The sequence below is a fragment of the Poromitra crassiceps genome (assembly GCF_964638095.1).
Source record: "Poromitra crassiceps genome assembly, chromosome: 3".
Classification (NCBI taxonomy): Eukaryota; Metazoa; Chordata; class Actinopteri; order Beryciformes; family Melamphaidae; genus Poromitra; species Poromitra crassiceps.
Genome location: NC_139625.1, coordinates 55,154,571 through 55,176,359, shown reverse-complemented (window position 1 = coordinate 55,176,359; position 21,789 = coordinate 55,154,571). Strand labels below are relative to the sequence as shown.

Sequence of the window (21,789 nt, the reverse complement as noted above, 5' to 3'; positions counted from 1 at the left end):
CACCAAACCAAAGCACACATCATGTGATGAGTGTCCTGCACAACACTGTTTCGTGGTATTTGAAAAAAGCACACCGTTGCGATATAATCGACTTCCAAACTTCTGTGGGTGGGGCCAATTTCACCATAACTCTAGAACACAACGTGCGATACTAACCAACCTTGGTCCAGGGGTGGAAGGATGTACTCTGAGCCTATAGGATAAATATTGTGTCATTTCGCCTTTAGGAGGCGCTATAGCAGCATTCAGTACCTGTACCTTCTAAATTGTTTTATTTTGAAGGGCGGCAGGAAGTGCTGATTCATTGTCATTATGGCCAACCTTCCTTCTTGTATTGACACTTGACACTTCTGAGCTGATTTCAAGGCTCAAGGCTCAAAGCCTTGAGACTTGCCCGGCCACGACCCATTGCTGCGCAGCAGCTATAATTACTTTATTTACTTTCTTTGTTCCTCTTCCGCCACGATGCAAATTCCCGTGCGTTGGTACATCGCAGATACCTGAAATCTGGTCCAATGACAGATATTGGTGCTCACTAGATGCCCTAGATTTTTTTTTTCATTATTTGTGTTGATGTGCATATCTTTTCTTATCTGCATTTTTTTAATTCTCACTTTTTAAGCAGTGCAGCCCCTTCTCTGTGTGATTTTGCTCGTGTGCACGTGGAGGTCAGTAGTTGACCTTGGCAAATCCATCTAGTGTAAAAAAAAAGGATGTAAAGTGATGTCACTGAACTGGTAATCTCGTCCGAGGAGTCTGGTGCCGCAGAAACAGGCAACTGGGCTAAACCCTCCCCTGCTCTACAGCTGCTCTGTCATTAGAGCGACTGTTTCGGTGGCAGCCGGATGTCCGCTCCCGGCTTATTACAAACTCTGTCATTGGCTCCGACCATGTCAATCAGAGCGGCTTCCGCTCCCTCCTCCCTGTGTGTCGCTGTAAATAGTGCCCTGCCGACTCAGTGAAAACAACAATGCTAACTAGCTAGCAAGCTAACGGCAGAAACCTACACGCTAGCTCATTGCTACACGCTCAAAACGATAAGTTGTATTGTTGGAAACTATTTTCCAAGGGCACTGCCGCTAAGTGCCGCCCATCGAGAGGAGGCTGGCCAGCGAGACTACCCAACTGGAAATTATGTCATAGAAATTGTTCGTCTGTGATGTCATTTGAAGCTGTCCTCTGAAGCTGTTGTTTCACCCCAGCCACCTCCCCAGTCCACCACCAACGAGTCTTGACTCCCAAAGAATCCCCCACGGGGGGAAAACTCTCTATCCTAGCCTATTCAGATGCCCTCCTCTCACCTCAAGAGGAGCGCCACCTGGCAAGGGAGTCGTACGCCAAAGTAGTTGCCATGCTTGCCATTTGCTAAATAAAGCCGCTTGTTAAATCTTACCGACTGGCCTCTCATGATTGAAATATTTATTATTTTTTTGTATTCAGATTACGTTGCCGAGCAGCTGAAGTAGATTATGACGAGAAGTCAAGTTTGAAATTAAGTAAAACCTGAAAGATATTTGAATGGATGCTGGATGTCAAACATACAATAGTATAAAACACAGATATACTCACATTTTTTTATTTTGCACTTGGAGATGTCCACAATGCCCAGGGGGTTGCCTTTCATCTCCTGTGGCACAAACACATCATGAGAGGTCACTCTCTTCTAGTGTATATTGTATTGTGTTGTGTAACTTGTGTTGTGTTGTGTTGTATTTAAGACTAAACAAGATGGACAAAAACAATGTATTCCGCTCTTCTATTTAGGTTAGACTTTATCACTGTGTGGCATTGAGTTTCTAAGCTGATGAAACTCCAGTCAAACTGTAATAAGCTCTCATCTTTACCTGTTCTTTGGCCTCAGGCTTGGCGTTGGACACCTGCTCTACACAGCTGGCTGGTAAGTACAGCTGCTTCTTTCCATGATAGTCCCCTCTCCACCTGTAGCAGGAAGCATGTGTAGCACAAAGGTATGACTTATGAGTATTTGCTCATGCAAAGGTGAGTGCAGGCGGGCGTTAGTTCATGTTATGACCCGGGTCATGTGACTGTGTGGTTAACTGTATTCTTTTCCTCCCTGTGTGTATGTGACAGTCTTGAGTGTGGTGATGAGCTGCAGGTGTGTGCTGCCTGGGCTGTCGGGAGGGCTGGCTGCTGCAGCAGATATATTCCACCTGAGCCCTTCTGTCGGCCCTTCTGCTCTTCACAATCCCAAAGACAGCGCTGATGAACACCAACAACTGGGACTGTTTCTGTCTCTGTGAGATCCTGTGATGGGGAACGTAGTACTTAGTGTTGTTAAATGAATATGGGTAATATTGTAGCCCTCCTGTGAACATTTGTAAACAAATCTTTACTCATGCTGTAGCAGTCCCGTAGGAGGGAGAAACCCCTTTGCTTTATACTGCCCTGCAAAGCTAAAAGGGGGTAACTCAATTTTTGTCAAAAATGAGTTTTTGTCATTTTTGGAACATTGAAGATCTGCTTTATCATGTGGAAAAATATTTTGAGTCAATTGTGTTGTTTTTTGGAGAAAATAGGCGGTCATATTTACAGTAACTTCCAAAAGCCCTAGAAAAGCCAAGCAAGACTAAGGTAACATCAGTTACGGTTGTTTGGTTTGGTTTGACTGCACTCTGAATCCTTTGCCCTGCAATGCAAAAAGGGGGTAACTCACCAGAATGCACAGGTTGAGTTGAGGTATGAGTTACATTACTGGGCAGGCCTAATGTCATGATTGTGACATTGGACCAATACCACCCCCACCCACACAGACACCCACATTAACTCCCAAGGTTGCCAGCTCATACGGCATTAACCCCCTAACCCTTATAGACGGTTTTCACGGAATTGGGTTGCTATGGGAACAGTTTGATCTTATTTCCAGTCACCTATTGCATTAGCAAACATTGCAACAGGAAGTAAGCTAGGGGCAATTTTGAATGTTTATGTTGTAAAATTAAAAGCGTCTATACATTAACCCGTGAGGCACCTCATATGACATTAACCCCCGAGGCACCAGCTCATACCACATTTACCCCCGGGGCTCCAGCTCGTACAACATTAACCCCCGACGCGCCAGCTCATACCACATTTCTGAGGCACCGCTCATATGAAATTAACCCCGGAGGTGCCAGCTCATACAACATTAACCACCGAGGCGCCAGCTCATATGACATTAACCCCTGAGGTACCAATTCATACAACATTAACCCCCGAGGTGCCGCTCATATAAAATTAACCCCAGAGGTGCCAGCTCATACGGCATTATCCCCAGAGGTACCAGCTCATACAACATTAACCCCAGAGGCGCCGCACATATGAAATTAACCCCAGAGGTGCCAGCTCATACAACATTAACCCCAGAGGCGCCGCACATATGAAATTAACCCCAGAGGTGCCAGCTCATACAACATTAACCCCAGAGGTGCCGCAAATATGAAATTAACCCCCAAGGTGCCAGCTCATATGACATTAACCCCTGAGGTACCAGTTCATACAACATTAACCCCGAGGTGCCGCTCATATAAAATTAACCCCAGAGGTGCCAGCTCACACAACATTAACCCTCCAGGTACCAGCTCATACAACATTAACCCCAGAGGCGCCGCACATATGAAATTAACCCCAGAGGTGCCAGCTCATATGACATTAACCCCCGAGGCACCAGCTCATATGACATTAACCACTGAGCTACCAGGTCATACAACATTAACCCCCGAGGCGCCAGGCGCCAGCTCATATGACATTAACCCCTGAGGTACCAGCTCATACAACATTAACCCCCGAGGTGCCGCTCATATAAAATTAACCCCAGATGTGTCAGCTCATACGACATCAACCCCCGAGGAGCCAGCTCATATGACATTAACCCCCGAGGCGCCAACACACAGACACACAACGGGCCAACAAGAGTCCCACCAAACTAGGCTTGAAGGATGTGTAGCGGCCTGATAATCTAGTTATATTATATTTATATGTATATTATATTAAGCGTAATTGTGCCATGAAAATGAGACTTCATGTCTATGTTATCATTATTATCATATATAGTGGTTTTATATAGTGATAAGCAACCAAGTGAAGGATAAAATTGAAGTTACTGTCTTTTTGCTTGGTATCACCCCTTATTATTTTGCAGACAATGCAAAGCCAGAGTAAGGTAACTTCCAAATAAGGGTCAAAGGTCAAGTTTGAGCTAAAAAAAATTATGTAGATAAATAACTACATTAAATAAACAAATAATTAACACATTTCCAGTTTTCTTCCTACAATACATTTGGCTGGACAACAACAAAACTTTAAAGTCATTTTTCTCAGTTCTACACTCTGGCGAGTTACCCCCTTTTAGCTTTGCAGGGCAGTATACAGTACTTTAATTCTTGTTTTTGTTGTAGGAGGTAGGTAAGATTATTTTATTTATCCCCTTTTGTTTGGTTAGGAAAGTGAGGGGCGTGTTTAGTATGGTTTTGTTTATTGTTTTGGGTATTGCTCTACTCTGAACAAAAAATAAATAAAAACTGCTACACTGAGAACTACAGATCCTGTGCCAGCTGTCTTGTCTTTGGGAATGGGAAGAGTGGAGGCACCATCATGTCATGTCTTGGCTTCCCTTGTGCCAGAGGCATAAGTAAATAAACTATCCCTAAATATTAGTAAAACAAACTACATCATTTTTTGTCCCAATAAAACACAATATTTCGAAAACTTGAATTTCCAGATCAAAATTAATGGAGAGGAGCTAAAGAGAGTAAAGACAACAACATTCTTGGGGGTCCTCATTGATGACTGTCTAAATTTTAAACATCATATAGACTACCTGGTGAGACAGTTATCAAAATATGTTGGTTTGTTCTTCAGGCTGAGACACCTGCTTCCTCACGCAACACTTCTTATCCTTTATAAAACTTTATTTGAACCTCACCTAAATTACTGTAATGTACATGGTGTAACACCTACCCCAGTCATCTCACTAAGCTGGAGATTCTACAGAAGAAAATCATTCGTGCTATATCATGGTCTGATTTCAATGTTCCAACCCGTCCCATATTCGCAAGATATGGTCTTCTAAGACTTACTGAATATAACATCTATCACAATGCTTGTACCATGTACCAGGTGGTCTCTGGCCTGAATAGCAGACTATGTGAGCTCGTTCCAATCTGCTATCCCCAGCACACCCACCACACCAGAAACACACATCTTATCACGGGGAAAAAGCGGAGGCTAAAATGCACTAGCATGAGTGTGGTGTGCCGGGGACCGCAGATCTGGAACGAGCTCGATGAAAGTTTGAAAACCTCACGCTCCTTCTACACATTTAAACACAACCTCAGGAAACAACTGCTATGCTCTTACCTGTTTTCGTAATACTTTCATCTTGAATCCAATGCCAAGTAACAACTGTGGAGCCCATATTCATATTTGTATTTGAAATGTTTATACTCACCTTGAACTGCAACCTCAATTAACTCCATAATTATATTTGTACTCGAATGTGTAACCCCAAGTAATAATTGTTTTGTCCACAAATTGATCTGGGATCTCTTATCTGTAGTATGAATGAGATGTCTGTAATATATGTAGGCCACATCCCCTTCTTGTTTTTTGTTCCTTGTTTTTTGTTAAGGCCCCAACCATAAGCTTTAAATAGCTTCTATGGGGACCATGTTCACATATTATGCATTACTCATTAGTTCCAATGTTGTTATTTTATGCATATGTGTGAATAAAAAACTCAACTAAAAAAAATAAAAAAAAATAAAAAAATAACATTCACTAAACCCTAAAATCCAAAGTTTCTGCATCTATTTGTCTCAAAAATTGCCTCAATGCCTCAATTTATTTTGCGATTCAGCCTTGGAACAACCACACATGCAATATAGCTCTTCAGTCATGTGACTTTTCGTGATGTTTTCCGCCACGAAAGTAAGTTCCCCATTCATTTTCTCCATAGACATTTAGAAAAATCCTTACATAACGAGTTTTAAGGGTGGAACAAAGCCGACCCGTGACCTACTGAATCGTGAGTGACCATAAAACATTTGTTTTGAAGTCCACCCGTTGTTTTAAACAACCGAACACGCACCAAGAGCGTTCTGACGCATGTCAAACTGCCTTAACGCCCGTACTCCGAACCTGTTTCGATTTTGGAGCATCAAATGAGGACCCAGCAGTGACAAAAGCGCTATCTCTCTTTCTCTGTCTCGCTCTCTCTCTGCATGTGTGTCTCTCTCTGTGCAGCCACTTTCATCCCCGCGTCCTGTCTCATGCTTTCATATGCTCCCCAAACAAATTTCACAGCAGTTTAAAATATAGCAATCAAAATATAACGCTACACTATAGCAAGACTGTCTGAACAAAGTGAGAATGTTCTTCTAAACCAGGGGTGGCCAAACTTTTTTGGTTGTGGGCCGCATACAGAAAAATATAAGGAGTCGCGGGCCAAACAATATTAAGCTTGGCCGTTTTCGCGGCAAAAAAATTGGACCAGAAAACCCTTGTGCCATCAAAAATTGAATTTCTATCTAAATAAATATATGACATAGTTTATTGATGTGCTCGCCTATTACAATGGGTATTTCTGTATGTTATCAAATTTTCTTTTCCTGTGCCAACAGGTTAAGACAGAGATAATTTAATATAACATTAGTATTATACATTAATTCAGTATTTTTTTTTTTTTTTAATAAATAGACCATGTCAGGGTGCCCAAGTATAACCCATTTTCAATGGTTTTAAATTGAAAAAACGAAATGGGGGGAATCCGTTTTTTTGTTATTGTTTTTCAGTTTCTTTTTCTTTTTCTTAATGTTTCTGTTTTTCCGTTTTTTCCCCCGTTTTCGTTTTCGTTTTCCGTTTTAAACTTTGAAACAGAAAAACGGAAAAACGTTTTTAGGCCACCCCTAAACACATCATTAAATAGCAAAATATAGCCTATCGCTGGATGTAATGATGAGATTAGATTGGTGAAAGTTTGGACAGACTGGATTGCTTCATTTTCTACTGCAGTGCTGCGTTTTCCCCCCTCCTCTAGCTCTGCACGACAGACAGGTAGGCTACTGTAGGTCAACAGCCTCTGAATGACGGGCTCAAAACTATGGGATAACAACTTTTTTATTCATTAGTCATTTAAATGTGCCTCCACAAAAATATCTGAATTGAAATATAAGTATCAGCCAGAAGCCAAGTAAACACGGGATCAAATTAATGGGGGATGGGGGGGGGGGGGGGGGCTTACCTGTAAAGCATACAAACTTGTGCCTGCCTACATACTGTATATAGTGACCTTTCAATCGGGTGAAATACTGCTGGTTCTGTACTGTTAGTATTTGGTAGGCTATCTGATGCCTGCAGTGCGCTATCAGAGCATCAACTGACGGGTCAAATGAGGCGCGTCAATTATTGCTTTCTGTGCATTTGGGGCTTTAGTCACTAACCGTGACCTGATCAGTGTTGGGCAGTAACGCCTGTAATTAGTTACTTTTACAGTAACGAAGTAATACAAGGCGTTACAATTTCCAAGTAATTATATTACAGTTACTAATCCAAGTAACGCTGGGTTACTGCATTACATCATTGCCCGCCAGAATGCAGTGTTTTGTAAAAAGAGAAGAAAAGAAAACATTTTATCCTCACGGTCTCAGGTAGACCTGTCGCGCACACATATACGTCATCTACAACGTGTATGTGCGCACGACAGCGTAACAGTGTGGTTCTGCACACGGCACGCCGGCTAATTCAAAACAAACCGAAGCATGATGGAGTCTGAAGACTGAAGAGGGAGAAGAGCAAGAGAAATACGCATTCAAAAGCTGGAAGTATTGCCATTATTTTGAGTTTGTCTCGGTCAAAGATGCAAAGAACATTGCTGTCCGTTGTAAACCATGTGCTGCGAGCAGCAAAACGTTTTCAAATGCGAAAAATACTACGTCTAACTTGATGAAACCTCTTCAAGGGCAGCACAGCACTGTGAAACTGGTTGAAAAAAAAAACAGACGGTGAAGCGACTGCCAGTGGCAGTGATACTACTCCGGCTCCGGCAAACAAAAACTGGATTTCACCGAGTAAAACCAGCCCTAAGTGGAGAAGGGCTTAAGAAGCTCGTAGCTGGGTATATCGTGGAGAAGAACAATGTCAAGCTGCCAAAGACGTTTGCTGGCTGCCTTGAGAAAGAATATGCGGCGATGCAGGCGACGCTGGTGAGGTAGACTTTGTTTCCACTACAGCTGACATCTGGAGAGCTAACAACAGGAGCTATATGGGTGTAACAGTTCATTGGATTAGCAGATCCACTTTGGAGCGCAGCAAAGCCGCCTTAGCATGTAAGAGAATCAGAGGAAGGCACACAAATAAGTAACTAGTAACGTAACTAGTAATTACCGTACTTTTGAAAAAAGTAATCAGTAAAGTAACTTTTATTACTTTTTTAAGGAGTAATCAGTAATCAGTAACAAATTACTTTTCCAGAGTAACTTGCCCAACACTGGACCTGATATCAGGGAGCAGGACGTCATACCAGTACGAGAGGGTGAAATCGGTGTCGATGTTATCACTCGTCTCTCGGACAAGGAAGGTACCGTCTCTTCCGCCAGACTCGGCACAAAACTCCTTAAGAAGCTGTTTGGCCATCTGCTTGCCCAGGTCCTGAAAATGAGAAGAGATACACATTAAAATGGACAATGAAGGAGGTGGAAGAGGGAAGGATTAATGGAGGGACAAAGGGAGAGAGAGAGAATTGCAGGAAAAGTGGAAAAAGAAAAGTAAAGTAGAGCAAAATAAAGTAGAAGGGAAGGAGGGCAGCAAATAAGAGAAGCAGAGAGAAAAACCATGTAGGGGAAGAAAGGAAGAGGGAAGAGGAGAGCGAGCGAGAGGGAAGGATGGATGAGGTTTGTGAAAGTGGGAGAGAAAATGAATGGCACAAAAATGTATGGTAACACTTTACTGTGTAGTGCAGATTACAGGGCCGGTTCCAGAACAGGATGACTAGGGGTGCATCCTAGATAGGAAGGGGTGCAGATGCCCGGCCAAAGGCCGGGCCCACTCGAAAAATTTGACATGTTATTTCACTAAAAATAATGCATTTGACCATCATTTCAAGTAGAATGATACCACCCAAGCAAGAATATTTCAAGTGTTTCAAGTGCTTTACTGAAATATTTGGACCATATATATATATATATAATACAATTATCTCAACCTTAAAAGGTTACATATAGGTGCCAAAAAGCCATAAAATCACATCAAAGAACAAAGAAAAACAACAACTATAATTCAAGTTTAAACAGTAAGTGTGCAGCTGTAGCATTTATTAAAAAAAAAAAAAAAAAAAAAAATATATATATATATATATATATATATATATATATATATATATTTTTTTTTACTTTTCAACTGAGCATGCAGACAATTAAAATAAGGGTGCAATGCAGGCTTTTGCACCCCCGTAGAACCGGGCCTGGCAGATTATTACATCTGGAAAATTACATCCAATTTAATACCATGTTATTAACCACTTTTTTTGCACATTGTGTTTATTTTATCAAACATCATAAACCACAAGTAAAGTGATCCCATCTTCATAAAGAGTCAACAAACATTCCTTTTGCTGTTCTACCTTCCTGGGATCTTCATCCTCCTCCTCAGACTTCTCTGCATAGTACAGCTTGTCATCCTTGATCAGACAGTGGTGCTTGTACCACCGCTGGGGAGAAATTAAAATTCAGACATTTAACACATTCAAGTATGCATTACAATTTGGTGCAGCTCTGCATACATACATGGAGGTTTGTAGAAGGGTTCAGAAGGATAAAGTGTGATTGAAGGCAACTTGCTTTTTTTCCTGATTTCTGATCTTATGCCAAATTCTACAAAATAACCACATAACCTTACACCAAACCAGCAAAACATCATACAGTAGGCTACATCTCTTGCAAAAGCAAAAACAATTCTTGCAAAACTCTTCAAACTCCCTTTAAAAAGTGTGTTTTTGCCTCAGACAGTACATACAAACCATCATTTGAATAAACACACAACGCACCGACTACTGTAAGCACCGATAGTATAAATGAAAAACACTCATGGCTTTTGCTTTAATGTGTGCAGGGCATAGCAGTTTGCAATATTTTTGCCATACATGTAATAGCCTACTACACACACATATTTTTTTTTTATAAACCTCTATGGTGTGTAGAAATGAGAAACATGTGATATGTAGCCTAGCCCTATAGCAAATGATTGATTTAATTGTAATCAGTTATATTGATATGAGGCCTCTGCAGCAGCTATACAGTAGCTACTGTAGGATACGTGGCACACTTGGTGCTTGTGCTTTAAGTGGAAAAAGTTGTCTAATAGGAAAGTATGGTCCAAAATGAATAAAGGACAAATAATATGAAAATTAATAAACATGAATTATGAAAAAAGGCAAATTTTAAATGTAGTTTTAAATAGCATTTTGCAAATCAAATCATCAGTCTTTCATTTGTCCATTATTTAATGAACTGTTTTTATTAAACGAGGGTCTCGGCCCCGAAACCCTAGTCCAACCTCTCTGGTGGATGAAAAGAAGCGGCTGGCAACTGTGCATGTGTCGGAGGAAGCATGGTGCTAGTCTCGGCTCTCCCCAGATCGGCAGAGGGTGGAGCAGCGACCGGGGCATTGGCCAAATACAATTGGGAAGAAAATGCGGGAAATCAGAAAGAAAATTTAAAGAATTATAATAATGAAGACATTCATTCATTCATATTCATCTCTACACCATTGATGAAACAATGGGGTGGGCAAAAGGGGTGTGCCCCTCCGCCTGGCATGGGGCGGCAGTGCCCCATATATGCCAACACCGGTGGGTGTGCCACTTCAGTTTTGACAAGACCTCATCTCGAGTCGCCCTGCAAGAAGGGTAGTCTGGTTCTTCTCACCTTTTTATAAAACCTGGATTATATTCATAACCTTTAGTTTTAACCAAAGGGTATCCAAGGGGGATATACTGTATTTCTCTCCCGTAGTGCCAGACCCTCTCATTATCCCACCCCAGGAGGAGGTGACAGGTTCCTTACCGGTGTCCCAAGACCGCCTGTGCCACACACAGGGCTGAGACCTCCAGTCAGTAGAACCGAACAAATGAGAGGGGCGAGGGGCGCCGCTCTGCAAATGTCCTGGGGAGACACTCTTAAGAGGGCCCAGGATGAAGACATCCCATGAGTAGAGTGCACATGGCGGCCCACAGGGGGTTGTGCGCCCTGGCTCGTGTAAATCAAGTTGATAGTCTCCACAATCCATGTGAGAGGCATCACTTTGGGATGGGCTTGCCCAGACTAGGATTAACCCAGGAAACGAAGAGCTGATCGCCTTTCCTGATTTCCTTAGTTCTGTTCGTATAAGTGCATAGAGCACAGCAGGGCATAATCACTGAGTCTGCTGTCCTCCAGCAATGGCTTCCAGAGTGATAGGGGAACAAGAATCCATAACCTTATGCATAAAGGATCATACATTAAGGATCATAGTCACTGATGTAGATTTTTTTAAAGTTAAGTTAGCTTTATTTACATAATCAATAGCTATAAAGCAGATACACATAGTTATTAGTTATTAATGCATAATTACACACACACACACACACACACACACACACACACACACACACACACACACACACACACAGACACAGACACAGGCACAGCATTCAGATAACATTTGCAGATGCTTTTCACTCTGGCACACTCAGCTGTGGCCTTCATCCCTGCTCTCCCTTCCTCTCTGCTCAACGGGGTCACATGTCCTCTGCTCCTAGCCAAAACATGCTGAGTGCATGTGTGCTCTCACTAGAAGATCTTTGACTTTCTCATCCCATGCACAACATCTCTTATGGGACATTCACACCAAAAGTGTTTTTTTCAGTCAGAACGCTATGAAAATCATGTTGAGAGCGCTTCCATTGTGCACAAAACAGCGCACGGAGCATTTTTTTTGCGCTCCGTTTGTTTTCCCCTGTAGTCGCGTGCAGTACAGATCCGAACACAACGACCACAAGGACGGTAGCCAGCTATATTTTGTCTGTTTGATGTTTGTTCACCTTCAACATGAATGCCACAATCATTGCCAATTCTGGCGGCAGCGGAGGTTGAAAATCCCTCGGGAGGAGAAAAGGTAGGATGAGTGAAAAAGACGAGCAGGCCGCTTTTCCTCTAATGTTCAACTTTTTTCAGCCTTAAAACGCCCACAGTGCTCCTCCAAAAACTACAGACGCCACCAGCGCTGAAACGCCAGTACGTTCATTAAAAGAGGAGCACGTCGAGCGCGTCCTTACATAGAGAATGAATTGCAGAAAGATGCTGGCAGCTCCAAAAACGCTTTTGGATTGAATGTCCCCTTACAAGCACAAAAGCACCTTATGCGGCTGGTACCACGTTGTAACATTGGAATGTCGATAGTATGTCTTCTCTTCCTTTTCTTTACCTGTGTCTGAGCTTGTTCGTTTCTGTGTGTGTGTGTGTGTGTGTGTGTGTGTGTGTGTGTGTGTGTGTGTGTGTGTGTGTGTGTGTGTGTGTGTGTGCGTGCGTGCGCGTGTTCTAAGGAAAAAAGAAGAAAGAAGCAGTGACGCTATAGTCCAGGACAGGAGGCTTCTTGCTTGGAAGCGGTGAGGAGGGTGTGTTTGTGTGTGTGTGCCAGGCGGGCAGACAGACAGTGTGTCTGTATAACCTAAAACTATACCTTTATTTCATTTTATAATCAAACATTTTTTATTTATTTTTATTAATATTTTTCCCCCGATTTTTTATCCCATTTGTATCCCCCATTAGTGCTAATTTTAATTTAATTATCCTGGTTGCTGCTCCACCCTCTGCCGATCTGGGGAGAGCCGAAACTGGCTCCATGCTTCCTCCAAGACATGGGCAGTAGTCTCTTGTAATGATAAAAACAACAAATTGTGATTCATTCATTCTAAGGTATCTTGCCATACCCATTTGATGCCCATGACAGTACCTGGTCGATGGGATCCCAGATCTCCAGGTCTCCTGATTTATCCAACTTCTTGTGCTGGATGAAAACAGTGAGGAGAGCATGGTCATGGCCATCAGACACAAAGGAATGGAACACAATAGAATACTATACAAAAGCTTCTGTCTGGACTGGTCATATAGTAGATGCACCCAAGAGATGAAAGAGGGACCAAGGCCAAATTCCTCCAGGACCCTTAAAATATATCTCCACTCAACTTAGTGAAAAGCTTTCTCTGCAGACCCTACTTGTGACAGATGTCACTCGGCCCCTGCCACATACATTCATATGTTTTGGTTATGCCCCTCTTTGCACAAGTACTGGACAGAAATCTTTAATACTATCTCAGAAAGTGTCGGAGTGACACTTGAGCCTACCGCTCTAACAGCTCTTTACGGAGTCCCTCCCCCCACAGTATCATTATCAAAATACCAAGCAGCCTTTGTGGCCTATACAACGCTTTTAGCAAGGCGCCTAATTCTATTAAAATGGAAATCATCATCAAATCAAGTTAGCCCACCTTCTCATTCCTTATGGATCAGAGATATTCTTTATTTTATTAAATTGGAAAGAATTCGGTGTACGATGAGAGGCTCGTCAACTAGATTTTTGAAAACATGGGGATTATTTTTTAGGGTGGTGAAGGGTTTGCAGTTTCCTGAGATCCCAAAGGACTGATTTCTGTTTCTCTGTGATGTGTTTGGCCTGATGATGTCTGTCTGTTGTGCTGTCTTCTCTTCTTTTCTCTTGTGTGGGTGGGCTGTGTAGATTATGGATATTTGATCATGTACTTGTGCACTGTGTTTCTGATGGGTGGTCGGATCGGACTATGTCAATTATTGTTTTACTTTTGTTTTGTTTTTGTTAATAAGGAAAAGGAAGTATCTCAGGGTGAGAAGGTTACTTTTGTACTGTTGCTGTTAGGGAGGGTATGGTATAGGTATTGGTTTTTCCTCTTCTTTTCCAGTGAACCGTATATACACATATCTTCACCTTTTTTTTTTATCTCGTCTTTCCTGTCCTATAACAGGCAGTGAAATTGAAATACTGATGTGCTGTATCATCTATGCCCTGAAAACTTCAATAAACAGAAATGTGAAGAAAAAAAAAAGCTTTCTCTGCATCGAGGCACAAAATAGCTTGCTTAGTGGGCCTATCAAATGTATGGTACATAATGTCCATTACCCTCCTAACATTGAAGAAGGAAAACCTATTAAAGCCGGTCTGGTCTGTATGGATGATGGATTCTATGCATTTATTTTGTCTATTTGCCAGTATTTTAGTGGAAATCTTAAAATCTAAGTTAAGCATGGAGATTGGCCGGTATGAGGAGCAATTCGTTTAATCTCTATCCGGTTTCAGCAGGAGAGAAATATTGGCATCATACAGAGTAGGTGGGAGCTATTCAGATTCAATGGAATGAGAGAGCATCCTATGTAGAATCGGAGTTACCTGAGCCACACATTTCTTGTAGAACTCGATGCTAAAAGCATCTGGACCAGGGTTTTTACCAGTTTGTATTGATCTAATAGGCTCCATGATTTCTGCTGAGGACAGTTCTGAATTTAGGGCCTCGCAAGAGGTGTTTTTCCTGTCAGTTTCTACTGTAAACTATCAAATAAAATCAAAAAATGCCCCCACAAGTTTTATTTAAGTGTAGCCAACGATGTAGTGGCTAAATAACAGGGTGAGTAAAGTATGACCTCCAATAGAAACAAACATCAATTCAGGAAAATATTAATTCATGCTTTTTTTTCTTTTAAAAGATATGACAGTTTAATATACATTATGAATCTGTCATGAAAATGTATAAAGGTGGGTTCACCCTCCACCATGAGATACTAGCCTCTTGTTTCCATGCGATGCCCCAGGCCACCTGGTACCATCCACACAGCTCCTCCAGAGAGTCTGCTGCCAAGTCAAGCTGCAGACTGTCGTCCTCCATGTCCTGCAGGTTCAACACGTAGTCCTTCCCATTTTTACCATTCTTCACTGGAACCAGAGAAGAGAGGAAAGTAGGAACTGTGAGAGAAAGTGAAGAGCGGTGCACAACTCCCACATGGATGTGATCAACTCTGCTGGCCCTCATGAAAAAGTACGACTGAATCACTACACAAAACCTATTTGTGCTGGAACAGCATCATCATGGAGCCATATGCCAAACCACATATGCCAAACCTTAATCTTGTTTTATTGTATCATTAAAGTGTAACTTTGTGAACTTTCATTCTAGGCTCTCATGATTGAATACTGGTAATGTGCTGGATGTGTGAAATGTATCGGGGTAAATAATTAAAAGAAAATACATTTTAAAAGTAACGCAAATGTACTTTTAAATAGGCTACTTTTTACTCTTACTTGAGTAATTTCCTGGACTAGTACATTTACTTGTACTTGTTCTTGACATAACTTTAACAAAAGTAACAATACTTGTACTTGCTTTGTCTAGGATTTGTCAGTACTCTTTCTACCTCTGACTTGGTGGCTTTTTTCTTTCTTTCTTTTTAAATTTTTTGTAGTGAGGTTTCATACCAAATTTCAATCAGAAGGTCGCCATATTCACATAACCTGATCAGTCAAGTTTAAGTATGACATCAGTTATGACGTCAGTTCATCCTAGTACATATAGGGAGGGTTCTACCTCACCTCCCTCTCTGGCGGATCATAGCAGCAGCTGGCATCACGGCTGTTCATCATCTTCTCCGAAGCTGTCCTATGAAGCTGTCATTTCGCTATTCTATTCTCCTATAATTTGCGGCTTTGATCCTGTTCTTAAGTCGCCATTCATTCGTGGGTTCACTCAGCATTGACTTTCACTCTCAGCTCAGAATGGAAGATTCGGGCAGGAGGAAATAGAGCATTTCCTGGACGGAGACGAGGATTTTTTGACGATGATAGCCTACTCTGTTCCTGCTTGGGGATGGTGGCATTCGTTCATTTCTGCGGCTGAGATGCTCTCTACCCGGCAGACCCGAGCGCAACGGCCCAGGCCGCGTCTCAGATCATCACGAGGAGACTGAAGAAGGGCCCAGAGACAGGAGGCGCGTCACTGCGAAGGCCGAGGGAGGCCCGAAAAGGAGGCCACCCACAGAGGCGCAAGGGCCTGCGAGTTTAGGCAACCTTCCAGAATTCCTTTCGAGTGCAAAGGAAGCACGCCGCACACCGCCCATTAATTTATTTATTAATATCGGTGTAACAGCAACAATACCACCTTGCTAGTCACAGCATACATGTGTTCAGTTGATAGTTTTTAATCATCCACTCCAAAGTCATCGATCTCAATTAACCCCTGGAGATCAGATCTTCCTTTTGGGGGGAGGAGAAAGGAAGCAGAAGCAAGGAAGCGCCAAGGAAGCGCAAAGTTGAAAAGGTGAAGCCCAGTTGGGGTCAAGTTGGGAGGCACCAAGTTGGGGGCCAAGGAGGCCAAGTTGGGAAGCGCCGAATTAAGACGTTAACGCACCAAGGTCGAAGGCCAGGCCGAGTTGGGAAGCGTCCGCCGCAAGTCGCTGTAAGTCGCTAAAGGTCGAGGGCAAGTTGGGAAGCGCCGAGTTAAGACGTTAACGCACCAAGGTCGAAGGCCAGACCGAGTTGGGAACCGCCAGCCGCAAATTGCTGTAAGTCATTAAAGGTCGAGGGCCAGAAAAGTATAGTCAAATTATTGGTGCCTGCAAGTCAAAAGCCAGGCCAAGCTGGGAAGCACCAGCTGCGAGTCGTTGTCGTAAGCTGAAGGCCAGATCTTACTGTAAAATGATTCATCATTGCCTAGTCAAAGTAAGGCAAAGTAATGGATCGATTTCAATTAACCACCGGTAATTGGATCTTCCTTTTGGGGGGATTCTCTATCCTAGCCTATTCAGATGCCCTCCTCTCACCTCAAGAGCAGTGCCACCTGGCAAGGGAGTCATACGCCAAAGTAGTTGCCATGCTTGCCATTTGCTAAATAAGGCCGGTTGTTAAATCTTACCGACTGGCCTCTCATGAGGCCGACTGGCCTCTCATGATTGAAGTGAGGTTTCATACCAAATTTCAATCAGAAGGCCGCCATATTCGCATAACCTGATCAGCCCGTGACGTCAGTCATATTTAAGTATGACATCAGTTATGACGTCAGTTCATCCTAGTACATATAGCGAGGGTTCTACCTCATATCCCTCTCTGGCGGATCATAGCAGCAGCTGGCATCACGGCTGTTCATCATCTCCTCTGAAGCTGTCCTCTGAAGCTGTCGTTTCACCTCAGCCACCTCCCCAGTCCACCACCAACGAGTCTTGACTCCCAAAGAATCCCCCACGGGGGCTATTCTCTATCCTAGCCTATTCAGATGCCCTCCTCTCACCTCAAGAGGAGTGCCACCTGGCAAGGGAGTCGTACGCCAAAGTAGTTGCCATGCTTGCCATTTGCTAAATAAAGCCGCTTGTTAAATCTTACCGACTGGCCTCTCATGATTGAAATATTTATTATTTTGTTGTATTCAGATTACGTTGCCGAGCAGCTGGAGTAGATTATGACGAGAAGTCAAGTTTGAAATGAAGTAAAACCTGAAAGATATTTGAATGGATGCTGGATGTCAAACATACAATAGTATAAAACACAGATATACTCACATTTTTTTATTTTGCACTTGGAGATGTCCACAATGCCCAGGGGGTTGCCTTTCATCTGCTGTGGCACAAACACATCATGAGAGGTCACTCTCTTCTAGTGTATATTGTATTGTGTTGTGTAACTTGTGTTGTGTTGTATTTAAGACTAAACAAGATGGACAAAAACAATGTATTCCGCTCTTCTATTTAGGTTAGACTTTATCACTGTGTGGCATTGAGTTTCTAAGCTGATGAAACTCCAGTCAAACTGTAATAAGCTCTCATCTTTACCTGTTCTTTGGCCTCAGGCTTGGCGTTGGACACCTGCTCTACACAGCTGGCTGGGAAGTACTTCTTTCCATGATAGTCCCCTCTCCACCTGTAGCAGGAAGCATGTGTAGCACAAAGGTATGACTTATGAGTATTTGCTCATGCAAAGGTGAGTGCAGGTGGGCGTTAGTTCATGTTATGACCCGGGTCATGTGACTGTGTGGTTAACTGTATTCTTTTCCTCCCTGTGTGTATGTGACAGTCTTGAGTGTGGTGATGAGCTGCAGGTGTGTGCTGCCTGGGCTGGCGGGAGGGCTGGCTGCTGATTGGCTGCTGCAGCAGATATATTCCACCTGAGCCCTTCTGTCGGCCCTTCTGCTCTTCACAATCCCAAAGACAGCGCTGATGAACACCAACAACTGGGACTGTTTCTGTCTCTGTGAGATCCTGTGATGGGGAACGTAGTACTTAGTGTTGTTAAATTAATATGGGTAATATTGTAGCCCTCCTGTGAACATTTGTAAACAAATCTTTACTCATGCTGTAGCAGTCCCGTAGGAGGGAGAAACCCCTTTGCTTTATACTTTAATTCTTGTTTTTGTTGTAGGAGGTAGGTAAGATTATTGTATTTTATTTATCCCCTTTTGTTTGGTTAGGAAAGTGAGGGGTGGGTTTACTATGGTTTTGTTTATTGTTTTGGGTATTGCTCTACTCTGAAGAAAAAATAAATAAAAACTGCTACACTGAGAACTACAGATCCTGTGCCAGCTGTCTTGTCTTTGGGAATGGGAAGAGTGGGGGCACCATCATGTCATGTCTTGGCTTCCCTTGTGCCACAGGCATAACATGTTTTGGGGGCTCGTCCGCTTTTCTTTAATTTGACAACGCATCGTTTGGTGAGTATTGATTTGTTTTTTTCGGTTTGTTTGGTTGGCAGCCTTTTTGTATCTATGGTGCTAAAAGATGAGTGAATTTAAGTTGGAGGATTTCACCTCTGATCCTTCTCTGGAGCAGTTGGACAAATGTAAGAGAGCTGAATTAGTGGAAATTGCTAATTTCTATGGTGTGCAGAGATTCCACCAAATACAAAAGTAAAGGATGTGAAGGACCTGATACAGACGGAGCTGAGTGGAAGGGGTTTGTTGGGTGTGGCTTCATCTGCAGGTGCAGAGGGGCTGCCTCTGGAATCCGTATTATAACCTGCTCCTAGCCGGTTGGCCTGCATGTTAAACAACAATTAGCCGGCCTATGCGCACTCCCGCGACTCCGTATCTTATCTACCTCGACCACCGGTATAAGATCCGCTTCAACGCAATCGCAGCTCATGTTTAACAGTGGCAGGTTATTATCCGCATCTGAGTGGGCGGGTGGCTCTTCGTGACTCATTTCGCGTTCACTAGTTTATTAATTAATGAATCGTTCGGGCAATCGCTTATATCAACGAGCAAACTCACGGTTTCCTCAAGTGCTGCTGATAAAAATCGCAAGTTTGCTTTGCACATGCGGAGTGCTGATCATGAAGAAACTGCCGCAAGCGTCGCAGCGACAGAGAAGTCCTCTGCAGGTTGTAAAGCTTATTATTATGTCCCTTAATTTAGCCACTAATATCAACATCATTTCAGCATAAATAACCTACTAGAACCTCAATTGATTTGCCATGGAGTATTTAATGGGCAGCTTTCATTTATTTGTCTGAACACTTTATGGAGCGCATCATCTCAAAGCTCACAACACGCAACAAGGGATTTCGTTCTCAGATGTAGGCTACAGGTAACACAATATTCTTACCTTTTGCCCTTCAGTTGAAAGTAAAGCAAATATTCTCATGTTGTGAAGTAGGCTATAAGTCAGACCGCACCGCAGTGAATAGTTAGAAAATTATTTGGAAATCAAAAAATTATTTAAAATTTTGATTTCGTTTGCTAAGAATTATACAATAATGTGTTATGTATTTATGAAATGATCAGGCTACATCTATCTTTTTTCAATAGGCTACATTTTGACTGGGCCGGTAATTATTCTATAAGGCCAGAATTCTGGAATGTTGCGGCTCAATTGGCCGGCCAGAAAAAATGCTAGTGGAATGAATCCTTGGTTTGGTTACAAATTTGCTAAAGCTGTTTCCTATCACAGCCGACCCCCCCCCCCCCCCCCCCCCCGCCCACTGGCAGAAAAAACGTCTCATATCCAGTTGTTTCTTAACAAAGACCCCTCATGTTTAGAAAGGCAAAACCTGAAAATATCCTGCTCTGTCTAGCCTGACATGATCCAGATAACATGTTTAAAAGGCACTTATGTGTGCAGGATTTGACCCAGGAACTCCCTATGCAAGGTATGTCTGCAGAACAGCTGAAGCTGACTCTGCATATAAGGGAGGTAGAGTTGGAGGCTATGCACCTACGGGTGAGAGCGCTGGAGATCCAGCAGAGGTCCTCGGAGGCCAATGTCTCACATGGGTCAGCACACCTACCCACACCCTGAGCTGGCTTCGATGTTGGCAAACACATCACATTGGTTCCACCATTTAGGGAGGCAGAGGTGGATGCCTTCTTTAATGCGTTCGAACGCATAGCAGTGGCTCTAGAGTGGCCAAGAAGTGTGTGGCCTCTACTGCTTCAGTGCAAGTTTGTGGGGAAGGCCCAAGAAGTATGCACCTGTCTGTCTTTAGAAGAAAGTTTAGATTATGATAAAGTAAAATCTGCAGTACTGCTTGCTTATGAGCTTGTGCCTGAGGCCTATAGGCAACGTTTCAGAAGGTGTGAGACTGCCACCCAAACTTGCGTGGAATTTGCAAGAGTAAAAGGGGCGCTGTTCGATAAATGGTGCCGGGCTAGTAAGGTAAGCACTTTAGAAAATATGCGGGAACTTATATTGTTGGAGGAGTTTAAAAATGGCCTCCCAGAGTGAGTGGTGACTTATTTAAATGAGGAGAACGTTACATCTCTCAGTGGTGCTGCCATATTGGCAGATGAATTTGTGCTGAGTCACAAGAGCGTTTTTGTGCCCCCCTATGCGCCGAGAGCCGGCTCCTTTTGATAAGAGGGAGTAGATCCCCAAAAGGTGGTCGGCATAATCCCAGTATGGTGCCCGAAGACTGGGTGTGCTATAATTGCCGTCAGCCGGGACACCTAATAGCGACCTGCCCCAAGTTAATAATTCTAATACACCATCAGGGGTGGGGTTGGTTCAATCGAGGTTGGACGCAGATGGAAGTGCAAAGAGTTTGGTGGAGGCGCAGAGAGAAGAAATTGATGAGGATTTTCTTCCTTTTGTGTCTCACTGCGGTGAAGCCAGCCTACTCTCGCTGTTGCCTCGTCAAGCCAGCCGCTCCTACATTTCGAGGGCGCCCTTATTGCAGACCTTACGGTAAATACACCGCGCGTTGACCAACTTCAGGGTTTCAAAATAAAATGTCAGGTTTTTGAAAGGCAATAACAGAGATGTGTCGAATTGTCGATGATTTTACCAGCCAGCCAGTGTATTCTACACTGATTTTGAGTCATTAGGTCACATGACCTGGAAGGTATTCAGCCGAAAATGCTTATTTTTCGATAAAGAAAATAATATGAAATATATGGAGTAGCCTATTAAACTCCAATAAAAATAGGTGTGTCCTAACCAGGCTGTGCAGTAATGCCATTCTACATTGATTTTGAGTCATTAGGTCATATGACCTGGGAGTTATTGTGCCGAAAAGGCAAATTTTTCCATAAAGAAATTAATTATGAAATTTGGGGAGTATTAAACTCCAATAAAAAAAGGTGTGTCCTAACCAGGCAGTGTAGTAATATGATTCTACATTGATTTTGAGTCATTAGGTCACATGACCTGGGAGTTATTGAGCCGAAAAGGCAAATTTTTCAGAAAATGCATGTTTCAATAAAGAAATTAATCGTGAAATATGGGGAGTATTAAACTCCAATAAAAAAGGTGTGTCCTA

At 42.8% G+C, this 21,789-nt stretch overlaps 1 protein-coding gene across 1 annotated transcript in view; it reads right to left on the bottom strand.

Moving 5' to 3' along the window:
- The window catches only part of LOC310773165 (1-phosphatidylinositol 4,5-bisphosphate phosphodiesterase gamma-2-like), a gene marked incomplete at its 5' end in the record, with an annotated part of 98,751 nt that extends 84,216 nt beyond the window's left edge, over nucleotides 1-14,535 (bottom strand). The window contains 6 exons of the mRNA XM_083633075.1: nucleotides 1,570-1,627; nucleotides 1,845-1,938; nucleotides 8,516-8,643; nucleotides 9,614-9,700; nucleotides 12,982-13,035; nucleotides 14,449-14,535. Coding sequence (XP_083489201.1) covers nucleotides 1,570-1,627; nucleotides 1,845-1,938; nucleotides 8,516-8,643; nucleotides 9,614-9,700; nucleotides 12,982-13,035; nucleotides 14,449-14,535 — 508 coding nt within the window. The remainder of the gene's footprint in view (nucleotides 1-1,569; nucleotides 1,628-1,844; nucleotides 1,939-8,515; nucleotides 8,644-9,613; nucleotides 9,701-12,981; nucleotides 13,036-14,448) is intronic.
- Nucleotides 14,536-21,789: the final 7,254 nt, after the last annotated feature.